This window comes from Pelophylax lessonae (genome assembly GCF_965119305.1).
Source record: "Pelophylax lessonae genome assembly, chromosome: 1".
NCBI classification, from domain to species: domain Eukaryota; kingdom Metazoa; phylum Chordata; class Amphibia; order Anura; family Ranidae; genus Pelophylax; species Pelophylax lessonae.
This window is the reverse complement of record NC_138768.1, coordinates 790,090,629-790,113,570: the sequence shown is the minus strand read 5'-3', so window position 1 is coordinate 790,113,570 and position 22,942 is coordinate 790,090,629. Positions and strand designations below refer to the sequence as shown.

Sequence of the window (22,942 nt, the reverse complement as noted above, 5' to 3'; positions counted from 1 at the left end):
GGAAGGGGGACAATTTCATGAGACAGAGCTCAGTCAAAGAGAGTCCTTTTGGATCTATGAGACTGGGGTGCTTGCCCCCTCAGGATTAAATGTTGAATTTGATCTTAATTGTTTCATATCTGATAGATGACACATTTGATTTGTTTCTTTAGTCTTCATTTAGAATTTTTTTTACATTTCTTTAAGAATTCTGTAAAGGGGATTATTATATTTTTCTGGGACTAGTCCTTTATAGTTATGAAATGCATAATGTATTAAGTAAGGGCTAGTCACAGGTGTACATATATATGGATCACATGTATATGTTTTATATATCTTAAAGATATGTTTGCCCTTTGAGCAGGTTCTCAGGACTTATATATGGAATGTATACCCTGGGACTACTGGTATAGAGCATTGTTGCCTCGGTTGTCCATGGGTTTACTAGTAAGTTTTTATTTTGCATTTTGCCACTAGAGGTCTCTTTTGGTTGTAGTGATATTCATGCTTGCAGCGGGAAATTGCCACAATGTTGTGTGCAGTGTCCATGACAGCATGTAGCGTATACCAGTGAAGGGGTGATGATATGGCTCCATCCCACTGACAAAGTCCCGTAGGACGTAACGTGTATGGGAGGAGGAGCCACAGTAGATGACATCACCCGCTGCTATCCTGTCCAGCTGACAGAGGATCAGCGCTGCAGTATATGGATTATTTGTGTTTCTGTTATCCAAGTGGATCGCATTGTGAGTGCATATTTTTAATAAATAACATTATAGTTTTACCTCACAGTAAGCACTTAGATCCTTTTTGTTTTTTTTATCTGTGCACCTGGATTGAGCTACAGGGAGTCTCATATCTCACTGAGAGGACAGGACACAAAGAGGATAGGATTAAGCTGAGAGTTTGAGAGCTTTCCACTGCTACATTTCATATATTTCACTATCTTTGGCCTGCTGGTAATACAGGGATCATTGGAGTGAGGTGAGAGCAATAATTGTCCTGTGGGTAAAGGGGTCATCACCTGAAGTGGATTCTTTCTAGTTTCTTCCCTCACTTATTTTATGGAACTGTACCTGTTCAACAAGGGACTTTGGGGTTTTGCTTATATTGGTGTTTGAGACTATCCATAATAGTTTTATAGGACTCTTTTTATTTTTTTCTTATTTATTGCGCTGCACTATGTGTTTTTCTGAAAGTATATGAAATTAAATAAACAGAAGCTCTCTAGCGGAGAGGAAGGCTATCCCTGATAAAAGGAGACTGTTAACTCATGAAATGTTTTGGATGTTTAATTCCATGTTATCTTGTTTAACCACTTAATGACCGGAAAGGTTTTTTTTTTTGCGATACGGCACTGCATTACTTTAATGCCCCGTACACACGTGCAGATTGTCGGCCGAAAATGTTCGACCGCCGAACGATCGGCCGATTTTCGGCTTGTTAGTATGATGCTTCCGACAGCCGACAGCGCACTTTCGGCCGAACAGAATCTGTCATGCAAGCATTAAAATTTTTGTATGCCGACACCAGAGCGGCCGATTGTTCGCCAGTCAATACAGAATTCGGCCGACAGACAGCAGATTTGCAAGACTGGGCATGCTCAGAAAAGAAAAAACACAGGGAAAGTTAACCATCACATGACATCACTTCTGCAGTCGGCTGTAGTTGGCGGACAAAATTCTTGTGCAGTCTTTTGCACTTTTCAACAGACACGACAGTCCAGGGACAAAAGACAGCCGATCGTTCGGCCGACGATCTGCAGGTGTGTACGAGGCATTACTGACAATTTTGCGGTCGTATGACAATATACTGAAATAAAATTGATGTCCTTTTTTCCCACAAGTAAGGGCTTCCTTTTGGTGGTATTTGATCACCTCTGCTGCTTTTATTTTTTGCACTATAAACAAAAAAAATAGCGACAATTTGAAAAAACAAAACAATATTTTTTACATTCTGCTTTAAAACATTCCCAATAAAATCTAATTTTTTCTTCAATTTAGGCCAATATGTATTCTGCCATATATTTATGTTAAAAAGAAAATCCCAATAAGTGTATATTGATTGGTTATGACGTCTACAAACTAGGGGATAGATTTATGTCATATGTCATATTTATTTATTTATATATTTTTTTTAGAAATGGCGGCAATCAGCAATTTTTAGCGGGACTGCAACATTGTGGTGGACAGGTCGAACACCTAACTGACACTTTTGAGGGGACCAGTGACACTATTACAGTAATCAGTGCTAAAAATATGCACTGTTACTGTATTAATGACACTGGCAGGGAAGGTGTTAACACCAGGGACAATCAAAGGGTTAAGTGTGCTCCTAGGGAGCACTTTCTAACTGTGTGGTGGTTGTACCCACTGGAGGAGCACAGGATCCCTGTGTTCATCTCTGACAGAACAGCAGTCTGCCTTGTTTACATAGGCAGACCGCCGTTCTGTCTCCATTGGGAGAAATGGCGGGTGGCTAGCGGACATTACGTCACAGGCCCGCTGATTGGCTCCCCCTCTGGGCAGTTGGCGTGTGTGCGTGCCTCCAGCGGTGCGCGCACCCCCACTATCTGTTACACGAAGCGACGTACAGGTACGTCGTTTTGCATAATAGAGCGACCTGCCACCGTAAAACTACGGCGACTGGTGGGCAATTGGTTAAGAATGAAAAGACTTTCATTTTTTAACTCCAAGAGCAGTGGTGTGGAAATTTTATGATTTTACAACTAAGTTGCTCATTTCATATGTAGACACAGTGGGCTTGATTTAACAAAGGCAAATAGACTGTGCCTTTTGCAAAGTGCAGTGGCACTCTACAGGAGCAGTTGCTCTAGAGCTTAGTAAGGGTCCTTTCTCAAGGGCTTTCCGATCAGGTCCGCCTGTCAGTTTTTCAGGCGGACTTGATCAGGTGCTCCATGCACCCCTATGGAGTGGCGGATGTCAGGGGTGACATCTCCGCTGACACCAGCTGCTATCAGACCTGATCCTGTCCGAAATCCAAATGGATGGAAACCCTATTTTCCATCTGTCTGGAGGATCGGTTCGGATAAGATCGGATGAAAATGGACAGGTCCATTTTCATCCAATCTCTCATAGAGGAGAGCGGAGACAGACCTGTCATCCGCCTGCTCAGCGGGGATCGGCGGATTGATCCCCCGCTGAGCAAAATGGAGTCCGCTGGGTGGAAAGCCCTTGTGAAAGAACTCTAAATGAGCAGAAGCTCTGCTGGCTTCCATCATCCAATCATGTGCAAACAAAAGTGTTGTTTTTTTAATTTTCCTTGCATGTGATTGGATATTCTTTGCAAAGTGAAGCTTTACCTCATTTACTAAGCTCTGGAGCAACTGCACTGCAAAGTGCACAGTCTATTTGCCTTTAGTAAATCAACCCCAGTGGCTTAATTGGAGCTGGACTGCTTTTATTTTAGCTATTATTTTTTTCTTTTTTTACCGTTTCTGTATATTATGACATGTCAGGAACTTATTAAAGCAGACTTGTAAATTTACTGATAAATCCACCTTAATAGACACCTATACTGAGAAAAATACAGGGGCTTTTCTTGCTGACCTCCTTCTGTAAATTTTAATAGCCTAGCTGTCATGCCAATCCAGTGACCTAAGTTCTTTCTAAGTCACTGACCCAGAAACAACATGCAGAATGCAGGGCCAGAGCAAAGACAGAACTCCTGATCTGCATGCTTGTTCCAGGTCATTAACCCAGAAAGTAGGCAGAACAACTTTAGTGAGCCACTTACACCAACTTCTAAAGAAAAATATACAATAGATTGTAAATCTATGTAAACCTGATGTAAGTCTACAATACAAAATTCATTCAACAATCTCTATGCTGCTTAAAGTTACACTAAACTTGCTTTTTTATAAATTAAAATAAATGCAAAATGTTTTTTTGAGTTGCTAAAGAACTATTTAGCGTTTTTGTTATTTGTTCTAATGACCATATCTATCTGCTTGATGGGTATATAATAATCCTTGTATTGGAATTTACATGTCAAATGCTACAGCCAATACCCATATTTGTACCCTACCTCTTTTCAATAAACACTGATTTGAATAAAATACATGCAGTATTTCTGAATATAACTAGAATATACCTTCTATCTCTCGTTTCTTTTGTTTCAGCTCTCAAATGAAACTTTTATGCTGTTGTTAGACTGTTATTGGTTGCCTACATTTGTTCTTGATGCCCCCCCCCCCCTCCCCCTTACACTAGTAGCAGTGAGGTACATCAGTGGAGGATATGGACAAAAAGAAGCCTGAAATCAATTGTAAGAGACTTCAAAAACATTTTTAAAACATTTGATGTAAAAGAAATTGAGTGTAGTGCCAATTTAATTGAATAACATAAAAGAGAAAGATTGTATAAATATGAATGTGTTATCACAAATTACTTTTAACTGTGTTTGTGCTTTACATAAGCACAACAAAGCAACAAGTTCATAAAGAAATGCCTGTATTGAATTGTATTGTAACTGTAATGTCTGACCTCATGTTGTAAAGCGCTGAGCAAACTGTTGGCGCTATATAAATCCTGTATAATAATATTAATAATAATAATAATAAATGTCAGACCACCCAACTGTTTATACTTACTCTTTGCTCCCATGATGATCTGTTTGCCTGCAGGAGCCAGAAGAAGATGCCCTATGTGGGCTTCAAGTCCAAATGATTACACAGGGCTGAGGATTGCATCCTTGCCCCCATGTGGCAGCACTGGTGACTGAGAAGCCAAGCACCAAGCATCAGTGCTGTCACTTGGAAGAAAGGGGAAAGAGTCACTTCCCCCCCAACTGACAGCACTTTCTATACCCAAAAGTACTCGTCATCTATCTGTCTATCTTGTACTTACGTTATCATCTTAGCCAAGGGAGCTGACTTTTTTTCAGTTTTCTGTGCTTTCAGTTGACTTTCCAGGTCTTGTTTTACAGCACACCACTTTGTTTTTAAATCTGTCTCTAAAGAAAGATTTTGGAAAAGAACATTTTAACTTATGCTCAACAATCTCTGCATAAATTCATGGTCTGTAGTTAGCTAATATGACCTGCAATGTATTTACTGTACAATTAAGTGTTTTTGAGCCAATGTTCCTTATTGGGAGCACTCCTCTTACCATAAACATGCATACATTTATAATACAGTGAGGGAAATTTACAAAGACATACATTCATAAAACAGTGAGGGCAATTTACAAAGACTGGAGCAGACAGACTCTGGGGCAGCTGTTCATGGAAGCCAATCAACTTCTAACTTTTATTTTCAAAACTTGGGCCCCTTTCACACATGCTGTCCGTTTGTCTGTTTTTCCTCCATCCGTTGATGGATGAAAAACGGACATCAATGTATCTCTATGTAAAAATGGATGACAACGGATGATCATCCGTTAACATCCGTTTTCATCCGCTTCCGTCAATGTCTGTTTTTTTGAACGGATGAATGCCCTATTTTTCATCTGTCAACAAAACGGATCGGACGAAAAACGGATGACAACGGATGAAAACGGATGAAAAACGGACGACAACGGATGAAAAACGGATGACAACGGATGAAAAACGGATGACAACGGATGAAAAACGGACGACAACTGACGAAAAATGGATGAAAAACGGATAACAACTGATGAAAAACGGATGACAACTGACGAAAAACGGAGGAAAAACGGATGAAAAACTGATACATTTGACGTGACTGAACTGATGAACTGAACGGACCGTATGTGTGAGACGGGCCTTAACTGAACAAGCTGCAAGTAGAAGTTGATTGGTTATTATGTATAGCTGTTTCTGATTCTGTTTGCTCCAGGTTTTGTAAAATCCCCCCAGTATATCAACATATTATTCATATAGGTTTTTCCAGATTACTCTGCTAAGCTGCCTTTTTTTTCTACTTGGCTGCAAAGCTTATACTTATAATGAAAAGAACCACCAGTAACAGTTAGTGCTATTTTAAGCCATATTAACAGCTATGGGAACTGTTAACTACCAGCACCCAGGAAATATTTCCTTTATTCATGGCTTTGTGTCCTGGGCTGCTGGGACACAACATCCTTATTTCTTTAACTCATTCATCTTTTAATTGTAGTTCTGGCACCATCTCTGTCTCTACCCATCATTCATTCATTCATTCATTCTTCCAGAGCACCCTGCCTGCCTGAAACCTGTTTAAATTGGTGTGGAGAACTGCTTATTTGATGTAGTGGCTCTTACTGCTCCTACCCCTAATGCAAACTCTGCTTAAACATGTGTTTCTGCCAGGAGGTGCACAATAAGCATAGAATAGCTTGTCCCACTTCCACTCACCAGAAAAGATGTGTGAAGCTACCTGTAGGAAGGCAGCAATCAAACATCATGCTGTTTCACCCAGCAGGCCACCTCAGCCAGGTCTATGGTACATGAGGCACATGTGCCTGTAAGCTCCCTTTAGGAGGAGCTTGTTGAGCAATGTTGATCTTGGAGGTCCATACGTGAAGTAGAGGGGAATATTACACTCAAATCTTCCAAAATTAGATCTGTATCACCACGCTAAATGTTTCAGAGCTCTACTCTTAGCCAGTGTGCACAAGCTATGTACGTAGGGTTCTTTAAAGGATTTATATGGTTCTCTAAGGATGGCCATACATTATACAATTTTCTTGAAATGTACCTTCAACATTAGTACAGTAGTACAAAAGCCTGCCTAATTGGATACAAGTGAAAGTATAGTTTAGCTTTGACCTCATATTATGTGGTTTATGGTAAATCTAACAGACAATTGTACAAGAAAATTGAACATGTATGGCCAGCCTTAGACTCAACCCCATCCTTCTGCAGAAATGGATTGGCTTTCATCCCAGAGCCTCATTGCTCTTAGGGGGCTTCTGACACCATTTTTAGGGTAATCCAGTCTTGTTTGGAACACTACATATGAGAGACACATTGTCATCTTTTAGGAAAACTGCTTTTGTATCACTGTCACACACTTTATTTCTTATCCTGTATTTCTTCCACCCACAACCAACACTTACTTCACATCCCACTGCACAGATACTTTGTTAGTGCCACTACAGTCAATAGGCACTGAATCAACTGCATGCTCAGGAGCTTTACTCAATGTCTTGACAAATTCATAAAAAAATATCTTGATCGTAAGATCAGGAACACACTTAAAATGCACCAGCATTACTCAACTCTATTTGACACATTCTTTGCTATCTATAAATCTATCAAACAAGTCTTTCCAGGTCACTAGAAAAGCCTGGGGCGGGCAAAGTCACTTTGCAAGCCTACTTTTCTCATAACACAGAGAATAATGAGAATAATGTCTTCACATGTTAGCTACTGGTGCCTGTTTCACTGATTAAGGAGACATTTTCACAGACCCTTATTCTGACAATGCCCACATCTTGCTGCAGTGTGCAGAGTGTGCTCTGATTTCCTCATATAACCCAGGTTACTTGCAGACCTAGAAGCTTTCCACGATCAATGCTTACTTTGACAGGCTACCTTTTCGCTACTTGTTTCATTAATTCTGACAGTTGAACTTTTAAAAAGACTCTGTCACTAGACCATGAATTTAAACAACAGCCTTCCCATAAGGATAGGTGATTTTTTTCTATTTTATGCATGTTAATTATCTGTTAAAGCCTCCCTCATATAGATATTCAAAAGCCTTAAAAATGTTGCTGGGCACCAGCATCTTGGGTGTAAGGTCTGCAGCCCCAGCCAAATCAGAGCTGTCACTCAAATGATACTCTATAGTATATTTCCCCACTGCCTGGCCATCCTGTTTCCTCGGGTTGCAATTATCTGAAATATGCTCCCAACACCTTTTTCGTCTGAAGTTCTGGCCAGCCTTGTACTCTCAAAATTGCGTTATTTTTTAAAAGAATTGTTTTCCCTTAATGCTTAACTTTACATTTCTAAGGAGAACCTTTGAACTGTTTTTTTTTGGTGCTTAGCAATCAGTCAGCTATTTACAGCCCAATTGTCATGTCTTTCTGAGCACTGTAATGACAGTTAAGAATGTCACTACTGTGCAGCTCCAGGGCTTGCTGGAGAGAAAGCTGTACCTGAGAACTCCTTGCTACTACTTAATTCATTCTGTGTAATATTGCTTTTTCCACCTCTCCTGCTTTATCAACCCTTCCCACCACAAGTCATTAACTCACTACCAGTCATTATTAGGGTAGGCCTAACATGAGCAAAGCCCTGCACCTTTATATAAATGCTTACCACCAAAATGGAAGATTAGCTGCAGGGAACCTACAATACACACTCATCATAGGTTGAACTGGATGGACTGGTATCTTTTTTTCAACCTCACTAACAATGTAACTATGTATGTAACCCTAACTAGACTGTATTTAGCAATATCCTCCACATTATACATTCTCTTCAAAGTGTAACTAAAAGGTTAACTTTGTTTTTGCTTTTTTTTGTTTTTTTGGATAGAGTGGAGAAACATTAGAACACCAGTCAGGCTTCTTGTTGTCTGTGCCCCCGCTAGGGGAATTCAACCTCTCTTTTTGTGTTTACTATTATCATCAAAAGGGAAAAGTAAAAGAAAATCCCAAATTTTGGGTTGACATCAGAACACTAACAGAGGTAAAATCTTCCAATTGGGCACTAGTTCTGATGACCCTGGTGACAGACCAGGATTCCCTCACTTTGGAGGGATTTTCTCACATTTTCTGTTGTGGCTATTGTACAGGAAGTGAAGGGAAATCTCTGGTTGTAACCCTCACTTATTCTATCCAAAAGAAAAAAAAAGTTTTGCCTTTAGCTACATTTAAATGTTTTGTTTTTTTTGTTTTTTTAAATGAAAGCAGGTAAATTCAAATTCATATTCATTAGCATTAGATATGCAATAGCATGTATTCTTGTATTTTATCAAAGGTGTTAATTTAAAATACATAATGTACTTACTTTGCGTTTCTCTTTCTTCTTCTGCAACATTTTTCCATTCCAGGGTTTGTGAATCTATGTCTTCCCAGGTTTGTTTTTTTCTGAAATTGTCTGTATATGATATTTGTGTTGGATCGAAAAGCTCTGGCTGTTGTTTTAAAAAGTCTTTAGGGTGGTGTACATCTATACCTTCCCTGGAAGCCATGGTTGTATCAGCTTCTTCTTCCTGCTGATACAGGTCGCAAGACCCTGAGATGACTTGATTTTAGAGTATCATTCAGATTAACAGTAAATATTTCTATATCAAAGTCTCAATGGGGTGGTAAAGGAGGACCATCACTGGGAAATTAAAGTAACATTTTTCTTGCACTTATTGTGTTATTTTGAGCTACATAAGTACCTACTACAAATTGTACAGATTCACTGAAAGCATTGTCTTTTAATCAAAGGAATAGAATAAGGGATGAATCAATGCTGACTCAAACTGATTAAGTGTAATTACTACTATTTTGTTTCAAACTCTGATGAAAATATTACAAGATGCTATGTATGTTGTACCCAAGGGAAATGATCATCCAGGTTTTTCTCAACAAATGATTAATGAAACTCTTCTCTGTAAATGCATACATTGTCTTTGACAGCCTTCATTTCCGGCTACAGGCAAAAAATTGGATAGAATTGTTTTTAGCAAAAAGTAAAAAGCAGGCAGAATTATAACAATCTGCTTTTTGTATTAATTATTTTTTTTTTCATTCAATACATTTTTATTAGAGTTTCAAAAGTTTCAAAAGTACAAAACCATAACATAACAACTAAATGAACATTTCCAATGTCATGAATGAGATTAGATAAGAACAGGAAGCTATAAAGGGTAGAATACTACAGTACCATATTCATGAGTATGTTACCTTGTCTGAGGTGATATTAAGATACATGAGATACAGGAACAATGTTGGAGGAGATCAGGCACCCCCCTCCAGGGCTCAGAACCCCGTGGGAACAATGTCACTGAGCCCAGGAGGGGCAGCGCCCGACCCTACCCAATTGTGGTAGAATACATCACAAACTTAACTTGGTTTAGGATACTCTCTTTGAAGGAGTAAGGTAAGGCCAGATAGACCAAGATTAATTCTTGATATATGTATTTTTCTTAGTAGGGCCTGTCTTAAAGGATATACCTTAATTAGGGAAATTCTACATTAAAACATTTGTGTTCTGCATCTGGCTGCCCAGCTGGCTAAATCCTACGTATGTTCCCCTTTATTTTGAATATTCTTGAATCTGAAGTTTTAAACATGTAGACAGAACATTTCAATGTTTTCAACCACACCCTGCCTCTTGAATTTATTTCAGTCTTCCTTACACACAGGGAAGTTGAAAAGCACTAGATTATGTATTATAAAGAGCTTACCAAATCTAGTTTTATTGTATATTGCTAATCGAGAGGGATTTCTGACAGATGTTATATTTCACGGATAGGTTAAGGAGGAACTATAGTACTTACCTCTACTCCAGTGATGTAATGTCCATGAGCACCGTCACTGGCTGCTGAAATCTTCGCCCCGTCTACCTCTTGGTTCTTTGGCCATTTTGATTTACACCAGGATGATATTCAATCATGTCAGCAGATCGCAAAATTGTACACTGAGCTGCGCATGCTTATTGTATATTGTGAACAAGCAGGAAACCATGCTTTAATACAGAACAGACAGTATATCTCTTGTGCATTAATAAACCTGCGCTGTTCACAATTATCATTTTTTTTTTTTAAGTAAACTTCAAAACCTGAAATGTATCACTGTGTACTGCATATGTATTTTTATATATAATCTATATGTGTTATTTTATGAATACATTGAGCAAACACTGTATAAATCACATTTATTTACAAACCCAAAATTCAACATATATTACCTTCACATTGCTTTCCTCTGCTGATAATCTGGCAGGAACTGTGTGTAACTGTATATTGGCTATTCTCTCTCTTTTTTTGGAGCATTCTGGTATGGGTCTTCCATTGCTGCTGTGTGTAGTTACTGAGGAGCCAGCTAAAAAAAAAGTAACTAACTATATTAGGAAAATAATATAACAACCAGTTTTATTAGGAGAACAATATTTTTATGCGTATGACAGAGCTGCCCACTTACACAGTAGTTTTGGGCTCAAATCTTTTCAGTAGTTAGCAAACTAGGAATTTATTCTATGCCAGAACAGCCCAGCACATAATCTGTACTCAGGGTGTAGCTGTGGCAGCAGGTCTCTCTGTGCGGCTTGGACGCAGCACTTACCCTGAACTATCTAACATCAGAGATGGAGGTAGGGGATTTTCATCACCACACCAATTCCAAGGCTTTGCCTCCACCTGCAGCCCCCATCTACCCCCCTATATGGCAGCTAGCACTAAGGACCTCTCCTGCACACCTATGGCACTCTCAGCAGCATACTCAGTTTTGGAAAACTAACCAAAGCTTCCAAATTCAACTTGTTCAGTTAAGCTTTATCAATAAAACCTGGAAACTGATTGGTTTTTATGTGGAGCTGCACCAGATTTAGCACTCTCCAGTTTTAATAAATCAACCCAAATGTGTGATATGCACTTCTGAGGTTTGTGTGATTGTAGTACAAATGGGTTAACGTTGACTACTGAATATGTGTCAGCAGTGAGTTAGGGGTTAATTAAATCCAAATTGTAACATATTGTTTGCAAGATAGAAGTTCTCACATACCTTTGTGAGCAATATCTTGCATATTTACCCTCACGCAATTAACAATGGAAAGCACCATGTAAGGTGTTGACACGGATGTTGTTTGCAACTCTTTCAGTGATGTATTGTTTTCCACCTCATGTATTGCCTTGCTAAACGTATGTAGTATTTCTTTATTAAAGCATTTGTTACCCTACAAAAAAAAAAAAGAAGAAAAACAGATACTGTTCCCTTAAAGCATGTTATACAGCACAGTGCTTGTGCTGTGTAATTTGGCACCCCGTATCACCTAAAAAACCTGGCTGATCCTGCAAGTTTCTACCCCTGTAAACTGACCACGGTGTATCATGGCTGCTGAGCCCTGACACTGTGGTCAGTGTATGTGTCCTCCTTCCCCCTTCCCTCCCTGCCTGTCTGCTGTGTCAGCGCCCGCCCCTCCACTCCTGCTGTTCTCATATTTATTATAAAAAAATCCCATCCCTTCTGTAATATAACACTAAGTGCTCCTGTGCCCGTCTTATAGAAAAGATATGCCGATCTGTACCTATATCAGAGCAGCTCCTAGCAACCACGTGACCACTCGGCTCTCTCTCTCTCCTCTCATCCCCTTCTCCCCGGCTGATGTCAGTGGCAGTTCTCGGCCCTGCCCACTGGAGCTGTCAGCCTGGCAGAGAAGAGAGCTGAGGGATCAGCTGATCACTGCATGCCGCTCTGATATTGGTACAGATTGGCATATTTTTAATATAAGACAGGCACAGGAGTACTTAGTGTTATATCACAGAGTGGATTCGATTATTTTATAGTAGTGGCTTAATAACCACTTTAATCATATATAATACTGTTTAATTGATTGCATGCAGATAAGATTAACTGCTAATCCCAGGTAAATAAAGTTAATCATTTGTTTTGAGCTACTTTGTTTTGTATCCTGTTAGTTAGAAAATACACTGATACGTACTTCTGAGCCCTGTGCATTAGGCACTCCTGAACCCTACACCATGTGCATTATGCAATTCTGAGCCCTGCATCATAAAAATTTTGTTTCACATTTCATACTCCTGACCACTGCACTCTGTATACTGGGCTTTTTATGACATACTTCTGAATACTGCACTCTTTATGATATATTTTACATTAGATACAGTACTTCTGACCAATGTGTGTATTATCTCAATAGTTGCTGGTTGTTAAGTTATCACTGACTATATTATGAAGGTTCTCTATAAGGCAGGCTGAAAAGCATAAATAAAGTAATTGTGCCAAGCATTGTAAGTGTCTGTAAGACTTTCGCTTGTGGCACAGTAAGTAAATCAAATTTCCTGCAATTCATAAAGACTGGCACACACAGATTTTGCGAAAGTGTCTGTCATGTCATTTAAAAGTGGTGCAGCATGCACCAAATTCATGTACCTGTCTAGAATCTGGCTCAATGGCTCAAGCTGCACCGCTTTTAGAATGCACACAAGCCAATTTGGGAAAAATATGTTTGTGCCACTTTATCTCTGTATGTCAAAAGAGAGTTGGTCTTAATTAGCCAGTGGCGTACCAACGGGGTGGGGGGGGGGGGGGCACCAGGGTGACACTCGAGGCCGGCCGCCAGACTGCCTCCGCCGCTCACTGACACAGGAACTGTTTAAAGCAGAGAATGGGAGAGAGACTCACCGTCACTCACTAGCCCTGAATACACAGCGGGCGCTGCCGGACTTTCTAGCAACCAATCACCTGCTCATTAACTAGCACAGTTAAAGCGGAGTTCCGGCCACAAAATCGACCTAATCAATTTTGTGGCCATCCGATTGCTTTTCGGCACCTGAAAAGGAAATGGATAGTTAAGATTTTTTTTTTACTTACCTTGTTATTGTAGAAAAATATACTCACCTTTCTTCCACTTCCTCCCTCAGCGGCCGTGGCCGGCGCCGTCACTTCCGGTTTGCAATGATTCCTGGGAGCTGAACATCGCTCCCAGGAATCAATGCGCCGGCACCGGCCCCACTCGTCACTTCCGGTGCGGTGCCGCATTCCCTGCTAAACAACTTCTGGGCATGCTCAGAAGCTGTGTAGGAATGCGGCGCCGCACCGGAAGTGACGAGTGGGGCCGGTGCCGGCCCATTCTGGGAGAAGAGGACACGGAAGAGGATGCAGAAGAGGATCGCGCTGGCTTCAGCTGCCCACATCCGAGATGGCAACGCTGGAGAAGAAATTTTAAAGGTGAGTATTTCTTCTTGCAGGTAAGTGCGAACCGGGCCAGTACAGAGGCTATCCATTGTGTAATGTACTAGCCCTGACTGTCCCGGGGGTATTTTTATTGAAAAATGTTTTTCATGGCCGGAACTCCGCTTTAACTTCAGCAGTTCCCGCTGACCGCTGTGTATTCAGGGCTCGTGAGTGACGGTGAGTCTCTCTCCCATTCTCTGCTTTAACCACTTCAATACAGGGCAATTTCACCCCCTTCCTTCCCAGGCCAATTTTCACCTTTTAGCGCTGTTGCATTTTGAATGACAATTGCGCGGTCATGCAACACTGTACCTACACCAAATTTATGTCATTTTCCCTCCACAAATAGAGCTTTCTTTTGGTGGTATTTGATCACCGCAAGGTTTTTTCTTTTTTGCTAAACAAATAAAAAATATCCAAAAAGTTTGAAAAAAAAAAAAAAGTTTTTTTGTTTATGTTATACAATTTTGTAAATAAATATGTTTTTTCCTGCACTGATGAGCACTGATGAGACTGCACTGACAGGCACTGATGAGGAGGCACTGATGGGGTGGCACTGATGGGGTGGCACTGATATGCGGCACTGATAGGTGGCTATGCTGCACTGATAGGTAGCACTGATATGCAGCATTGGTGGGCACTGATAGGTGGCACTGATGGGCACTGATGGGCACTAATGGACACTGATAGGCAGCACTGGTGGGCACTCATAGGCACCGATAGACGGCACTGATCGGCACTGACGGGCGGCTCTGATGGGTACTAATGGGCACTGATAGGCGGCACTGGTGGGCAATAATGGGCACTGGTGGTTGGCACTGATAGATGGCAATGATGGGCACTGGTGGGCAGCACTGATGGGGAGGGCACTGGCGGGCAGCACTGATGGGGAGGGCAATGGGGGCTCCCTGAGCCCTGATTGCCATCCCTGGTGGCCATAGTGGGCATCCCTGGGGTCATGGGTGGGCTTCCCTGGGGTCATGGGTGGGCATCCCTGGTGGTTCTAGTGGCACCCCCCCCCCCCGAGGGTCTGCACTGGTAATCAATGATCTGATTACCAGTGCCGACCCCCCCCTGTCAGGAGAGCCGCAGATCGGCGCTCCTTTACTCGTGCCTGTCAGGCACGTACTGAGGAAAGCCAATCAACGGCTCTTCCTGTTTACTATGTGACCAGCCGTGATTGGACACGGCTGGTAACATGGTAAAGAGCCTACGTAAGTAGGCTCTTCACCGAGACCGGAGATGCGGGGAGTCAGACAGACCCGCCGCATCACTGATCGCATTATCCTGCCGCCGCTATATGACGTCCGGTCAGGATAATGCAACCACTTTCCCGACGTCAAACGCCTATAGGGCGGGCGGGAAGTGGTTAAACAGTTCCTCCTCCTTTGCTCTCCTCCTAATAAGGTAGGAGGAGGAGGGGCGCTTGTATTGTAAAGTGGTTCTTTTGGGGAGGGGGGTCTGCATTGTAGAGGGGTTCTATTGGGGGGGGTGTAAAAGGGTTCTATTGGGGGGGTCTGCATTGTAGAGGGGTTCTATTTGCGGGGTTTGTATTGTAAAGGGATTCTATTGGGGGGGGGTTGTATTGTAAAGGGGTTCTATTGGGGGGGTTGTATTGTAGAGGGGTTCTATTGGGGGGGGGGTCTGCATTGTAAAGTAGTTCTATTGGGGGGGGGGGTAGTATTGTAAAGGGGTTCTTTTGGGGGTCTGCATTGTAAAGGGGTTCTATTGGGGGATTTGTATTGTAAAGGGGTTCTATTGGCAGGGGCTTTGTATTGTAAAGGGGTTCTATTGGGGGGCTGTATAATGTAAAGGGTTCTATTGAGGGGGGGCTTTGGCTATGTAAAGTAAAGGGTTCTATTGGGGGGGCTGTGTAATGTAAAGGGTTCCATTAGGGGGGTGCGGAAACTGTGTAATGTAAAGGGGTCTATGGGGGGCATGGGCTGTATAATGTAAAGGGTTCTATGGGGGGGGTGGGGGCTGTGTAATGTAAGGGGTTCTATGGGGGGGGCGGGGGCTGTCTAATGTAAAGGGTTCCATGGGGGGTGGGGGCTGTGTAATGTAAGAGATTCTATTGGGGGGTGGGGGCTGTGTAATGTGAAGGGTTCTATGGGGGCGGGGACTGCATAATGTAAAAGGTTCTATGGGGAGCGGGGGCTGTGTAACATAAAGGGTTCCATGAGGGGGTGGGGTCTGTGTAATGTAAAGGGTTCCATGGGGGGGTGGGGGCTGTGTAATGTAAAGGGTTCCAATGGGGGGCTGTGTAATATAATGGGGTCCAGGGATATAGGGGCTGTGTAATGTAAAGGGGTCCAGGGGTACGGGGGCTGTGTACTGTGAAGGGGTCCAGGGGTATGGGGGCTGTGTAATGTAAAGGGGTCCAGGGGCTGTGTAATGTCAAGGGGGTCTTCCTACATTTTACTCGCAGTTATTACTGCAGTCCTATAGATTTTTTTAGGTTGTGCGTTTTTTTTTTCTGCATTTTCTGAAAGCGCACCAAAAGTCCCGCATGCTGTATCTTTGGCGCATTTTCAGAAAACAGGAAAATAATTTTTTTGGGGGGGAGTGACACCATGGTTCACTGCACCAGGTGACACCAACCCTAGTGACACCACTGGCAGTAGCACACAGTAAGTGTGCCACTGCCAGTTACATGTATTTCTGTCTGGCGCCTCAGGTCAATCGGCGCTGTTTTTGCAGAGGAGGAGGGGCCTGGTCGCCGGGGGGAGCAGAGGGAGGAGGATTCTTTAGGGTTCCGCGCTACAGTGCGTGGAGGCGCTACACGTGACACGTCAATGTGCGGTTCGTCGCCTGCACGCCGGGGGGTGCCAGATATAGGATCCGCCCCGGGTGCCAAATGCTCTAGGTACGCCCCTGTAATTAGCCCTTCTTTCGTGCGATACAAAGCCTCGGTATTTTATTTTGAATTTGTCACATTAAATGCAATATAATTGATTTTGGGTCATTCAGTGCAAAATAATGTAAAAATGGCGTATTTAGGAATTTCTTGCAGTCGCTGTGAGAGTCAAAAGTGTCATATATGCTTCATAAATTTGGCAAAATACCTTAACAAGAGGGATTGGCACCAGAAAAGTGGTCCAGCAGCTTTACTGAATTTCCCCCCCATTGTGTGTGTACAAGAACTGTGGCATATGTGTTTAGAACACCGGTCAGCAAAATTCCATTGAATTTATTTTAGCAATTTACACTGCTTTTTGTTGTATTCCTTTTTTTTTTTTTAGATCTCCGAGCTACCAGCATCAATAGACCCTCCAGCAGCCAGAAACTAAAGATCCCTCCGTCAACTGTAGGTCTCTCCCAGCAAAAATTTAACCCCCAGGAACATAAGACCCCCAAAAGTTTTAACATATCCCCCACCAGCAATAACAGACCCCCCCTCCCGCAATGATAGATCCCCCAAGCCACAATTGACCCCTCAGCAGCCAACATCAATAGACCCTCCAGCACACCTTTACACTCCTGGACTCCTGGAGGTGCTGGAATTGCGTTCTGCGATATATATATCAGACTCAATGTACCACTTGTTTTTTTTCTGCAGTCAGTCTTCTGTGTTGTAGAATGAACATTGAGCAATGACAGTCTCCATGTTTCCCTAAGGAAAGCTTTCCTTTTTGATGACCATGCAAACTTTTGTTGGCACTTCTTAGGTTTACTTCAAGGTACTTTCTAATTACAGAACGTCTCTTCCAAAAATTCTGAGAAATCCCAGTAGCTCTGCATCTACTCAGTCTTTACCCTAAGCCCATTATGAATGATAGATGAGCATAAGGAACATACACTGAAGAGTAAATCCCAAAACACATTGAATTAATTTAGCCAACACTTCCTTTTCATAGGCAAGGATTATGTCTACAAAACTCTAGCTGCTAACCCTATAATACTTTTAGTCTCACTTCCTCTACAGATTGCAGTCCAACTTCCTCTTTTTCATGTTTTTAGAAAGTAACTGCAGCTTATCAGTGGTGTAATTTCACTTCAAGCTCTGTGTAGACTTTTCTGTAGGAAGTATGCCAATTACAGGAACATGTCGTAAGCATTCGGCAAAAGTTGAAATTGTTTTTCCGTTGTTTTTATTCTTTTGCCAGATTTATAGAAAATCTGGCCAGAATTCATAGGAATTTTAGGAACATCATATTTAACTTCTTGCTGACTGCCTAACGACGATTTACGTCGGCAGTCAGCCCCTCACAGGCAAAGTGACGTAGGTCTACGTCGCTAGCCTGTGAGGCTCTAGGGAGCGAGCGCGCGCCACGGGAGGCGCGCTTCCGCTCGCTCACGGACCCCCCCCCTCGCGAGTGACCGGCGGACCCGATGTCCGCCGCTCACTCGCGATCGCCGGCTACACCGGTAGAAGGGCAGGCGGCTAATGTAAACAAAGCCGCCTGTCATTCTTCCCTGTGTAACAGCACAGATCATACGTTCCTGCTATGTAGGACTCTAGATCTGTGCTGTTACATCACAAGCCACATCCAATCCCAGTAAGAATCACGCCCCTAGGGACACACTTAACCCCTCCTTCTCAAATAAAGTTAACCCCTTCCCTGCCAGTGTCATTTTTACAGTATCAGTGCATATGTATAGCACTGATTACTGTAGTAATGTCACTGGTACCCCCAAAAGTGTCAAAAATGTCAGTCAAGGGTCCGATCTGTCCGCCGCAATGTCGCAGTCCCGCAAAAAAAAAAAAATCGCAGATCGCCGCCATTACTCGTTAAAATAAAAAAAACAATAAAAGTGACAAAAATCTTTCCCTTAGTTAGTAAACGCAATAACTTTTGCGCAAACCAATCAAAATACGCTTTTTGTAATATAAATAGAAGAGAAATTTCCGCGCTAGATGTGATAGAAAACCAAATGATTGAGAACAATAGTGAGCAGCTGGCACAAAATCAACTAACAGTGATTCAAAAAATACAAAGAAGTCTTTCTTATGAAAAATACAAAGAAGTCTTTCTTATGACGAAACATTGGCGATCCCAGACGTAAACGTCCACACGCCCCCCAACGAAGCCGGCTGTTTATCCATATGCTGATCTGGAGACTTGTGGGACGCCGCGGTTAGATCCATGACCGGCACATACTACATGCCTGTTTTTGTCTTTTAAATTGTAAGTAGTTTTTTTAATAAATGTACCTATTGGTTTACGGGATTACGCTATGGGCCTCTGTTTCTTTCTACATATGGCTTTACGTTCAATGGAGTATATGAGAAGTTCCAAGTGTGCCACATACTAATGTGATCGGTTTAACAACACACCGGAAACGGCTTTCGGCTTTTGGAGTCTTTGGAAGCACCTGAGCTTGATATCGGTTGACCTACTGGTTTATTACTAGCTGGGAGAGGCTGTCTCATTAAATTGAGCAGCCACGGAATTTCGGTAAGCTGCTTGTTATACCTGAGCACAAGGGTGTCCCCTTCCTACACTTTTCCCTGGTGTCACTGGAAGAAAGTTATTTTGCACGTGGATTCACATCTCTGCACTTAATATTGGGACTATTCATTTGGACACTATCCCCTCTCCTTTTTTTGTTTTCTTTATATGAGCTTTTCAGCTATATAATTGTATACTGATTTCAGCGCTGCACTTTTTGTTTTTTATTGTTTTTAAAATACGCTTTTTGCAATTTCTTTTACCAAACATATGTAGCAGAAAACAAATTGGCCTAAAATGTTAAAAAATGTTGATCTTTACATTTTTTGGGGGGGAATTTCATATAAAAAAAAAATGTGAAAAATATTGTTATTTTTGCAAAATTGTTGCTATTTTTTTGTTTATAGCGCATGATCAAAAAAAAAAAAATCGCACAGGTGATCAAATGCCACCAAAAGAAAGCTCTGTTTGTGGGAAAAAAAGGACGTCAAATTCGTTTGGGTACAGCGTCGCACGACCGCGCAATTGTCTGTTAAAATCACGCAGTGCCGAATTGCAAAATAGGCCCTGGTCAGGAAGGGGGTAAAATCTTCCGGGCTTAAGTGGTTAAAAATGGCTTATTATATAGCAATATTATATGTAATATTAGTTTTTAACAACTATTTTTTTATAATTGTTGATTGAACTTCCTCATGAGAAGTACATAACATAGCAAATCTACTATTATATTATACACATACTGTAGTTTCAGGTCTACAGGATAACCATATAAGTGGGCAGTGATAACAGGGGAACATCAGGCAGAGATCAAAGAGGTTTAAACCTTCTGGATTAAGAGAAGAGAAACATACTGTACCGGAGAGAAGATTCGAACTGTCTTTTGAATAATATTACTTTTTCTGGTATTTTTTGGGAAAGGGATTGGTATGAATAACAGATTTGGTATGGTGGAGTATTAGAAGGATGAGGTGAATTAAGTGTGGAGAAAAAGTGATAATGGAGGGGGCACTAGCTAGCTTCTATGCAGAAGTGTAAAAAGAAGGTAAAGGTTAGTGGGGCAGGGGTAGGTAGTCTCCGTGCCTCTGGCTACTGACTTACCACTGAGTGCAGTATTAGATCAATGATATCTCTGTAATCTAGGGTCAACTAAAAGTCTAGCCAGTTATTCCATGTTTTTTAAATGCACTAAGACATTTCCTTGATGTGAGTGATTAGCTCCTCCATGTATGCTACTAACTCCTTAAGGCGTTGGTTTCCTCCAGTTAAAGGAGGTATACATCAGCATTTATAAGATATGTTATATTCTAGTTAGTATTTTGTAGTCCATTTCTTAATATTAATTGCACATTGATCTGTACGATAATGATATGATTGTGTGACTTTGTTCTGGGGTCAGAATTGTTTGGAGTTCCACTTCCCAAGCATGTGTGCTGTATAGGGAGAAATGAAGTGGTTCACTTCTCGTGCATAGATTTTAAAATGTAGTGAGGGGATGATTAAAATTGTGAGAAATTTGTAGGGAGAAACGAAAATGGGCAAATTGAAGAGCATTCTATAACATATTTTAATTAGCACCCATTTACACAACTGTGTAGTTGTAATGCATGTTACATGCGTTTGTTCGTTGTATGGCACCCCAATGCACCTGCGATGCGGTGTGCAGTATCAGAAAAAATACTGTGTGTATGTTTTTATTGTTGTGTGTTGGAAGCCTTTTTAAAATAAATGGGCTACATTAAGGCTCGGTTCACACTATTGCGATGCGGGAAGGCTGCGAATTCGCAGCCTGTTCCCGCATCGCACACGCACCCCCGGCAGTTCACACTGCCATATGCGATCCGCTGGGGGTGTCAATGTAATCTTAACGACACCCCCAGTTTGATCGCATATCGCAGTGCGATCGTGCAGTTCGCACAGGATCGGATCGCACAAGTGTGAACCGCTGTGCGATCCGATCCTGATGCGGCAGCAAAAATGCCTCCTGTGCGTCTTTGCTGCGGGTGCGGTGCGAATTTAGCCATACAAACTGTATGGCTAAACTCGCACCGCACAGCTGATCGCATGTCATGTCGGAGCAGTGCGCTCCGACATGACATGCGAACCCGGCACACGCAGAAGTGTGAACTAAGTACATTAATGCACAGGTATTATTGCAGAGCACCAAAGCAGACAGAAATGAATAAGTCCTTAGTATTAGAAGACACATTTTTTTACATTCACCCTTGCAGGTTAGTACAAGCTGAGCAATGAAAACACAAATTATTATTATAGTTTACTTTCAGGCATTTGGAAGTTAACAAACAGCATGTTAGTTTATGTATCTTATTTGTGAAGTATATTATGTTATATAGAGTTAAGAAACTAAATACCTTTGCCTTGACAGAGTTTTTCTGGCTTTAAACTTCGATCCACAGGAGGACCTATAGTAAATTAATATAAACGATTTACAAATAATGTATCATTTTATTATGCAGAATAATCTACTAGGCTTGGGAATTAGAAATTGATAACATTTTAAAAATACATTTTAAAGAAACAATATTGTCAGGATGACTGGACTTCACTACTGTCATCTCCTGTGTTAACAGGCTTCTAGGCTTGGGTTGATGGGCACATGCAGTTTGCTTCTAGCTACATTCACCAGTTTGAGATTATGTCTTTGAGATGGGAAAGAGGAAAACCTTTTAGCACAAAGTATGTAGGCAAATGAATCCCTCATGCTACACTCCCCAGTTATACAGACCATGACAAATAAATATGCAAACAAAAATGATTGGTTAAACCTTTTCTACACCACTGCATTTCCTTTATATGAACTTTAAAATAACAAATACAAAACGGTTACCCCCCAATGATTTGGAACTTTGCATGCCACTAAAGCACTGAACAAAAAATACAACTGTGTATAGATAATTTGACAATTTTATTACATAAAAGAACAAAAATGTTGTAAACAGACAATTATATATCTAGCACATAACTAGATACATGTGAGATTAAAACCTGCATGCAAGGACAGACCAGTATCCAAACAGAAGACTCCTAGGCACCATTAGTGGAAAGAACCGGACAGGACCCTACGCGTTTCGGGTATGGAAACCCTTCTTCAGGGGTCAACCAGAGTTCTATACACAATGTATACCTATATAAATATAAATTGTATTAGACATTCTATAATTAAAAAAAAACTGAAAAAGATATTCAAGGTGAAATTCATATTATACAGGTTTATGCAAGATACCATAATCTTCAAATGTAAGTACCTACCAAGAGAAGTCTTTTTTGTAAGGGTAACTGGGCTCTCAATTAAAACCGGTGTTAACCGAGAAAGAGGTATCTGGTCTCACTAGGACATAGTTCACTGAGAAGAGAAATAAAGGCAATGGCCGATATTTGGCAAGATCGTGGGCGCCATGATGATCCACTGTTGATCCTAGATAGTTCCCATGGGTGAGTGGGCCAGTGTGATATCTCTGTAGTCACTGGATCATAATAAATAGAAGAATATGTGTATATATATATATATATATATGTATGTAATTGTATCCAGTAATGAACCTCTAAATAATTATAACGATAGGAAAGGACAAAAAGATTAGTATTTGTCGTACCTGTTTTAAGTAAGTATTGCTCATGGCTAGAGGTAAGCGGAGTATATGGAAGTATCAGTCCGAGGACACGGAGTAAATCCTGAAGATAAGAATATCATAATGTGTGGGAGGGGAAAAGAAACAAAAAAGACGGAAAAGGGGG

General features: G+C 41.4%; 1 protein-coding gene across 1 annotated transcript in view; it reads right to left on the bottom strand.

The window, feature by feature from the left end:
• LOC309551749 (uncharacterized protein) overlaps nt 1-22,942 on the bottom strand; it is a gene marked incomplete at its 3' end in the record, with an annotated part of 42,925 nt that overhangs the window by 4,168 nt on the left and 15,815 nt on the right. The window contains exons 3-6 of the mRNA XM_082252439.1: nt 21,559-21,609; nt 10,792-10,925; nt 8,899-9,103; nt 4,848-4,953 (exon numbers count right to left, since the gene is read on the bottom strand). Of these exons, the coding sequence (XP_082108565.1) occupies nt 4,848-4,953; nt 8,899-9,103; nt 10,792-10,925; nt 21,559-21,609 (496 nt within the window). The remainder of the gene's footprint in view (nt 1-4,847; nt 4,954-8,898; nt 9,104-10,791; nt 10,926-21,558; nt 21,610-22,942) is intronic.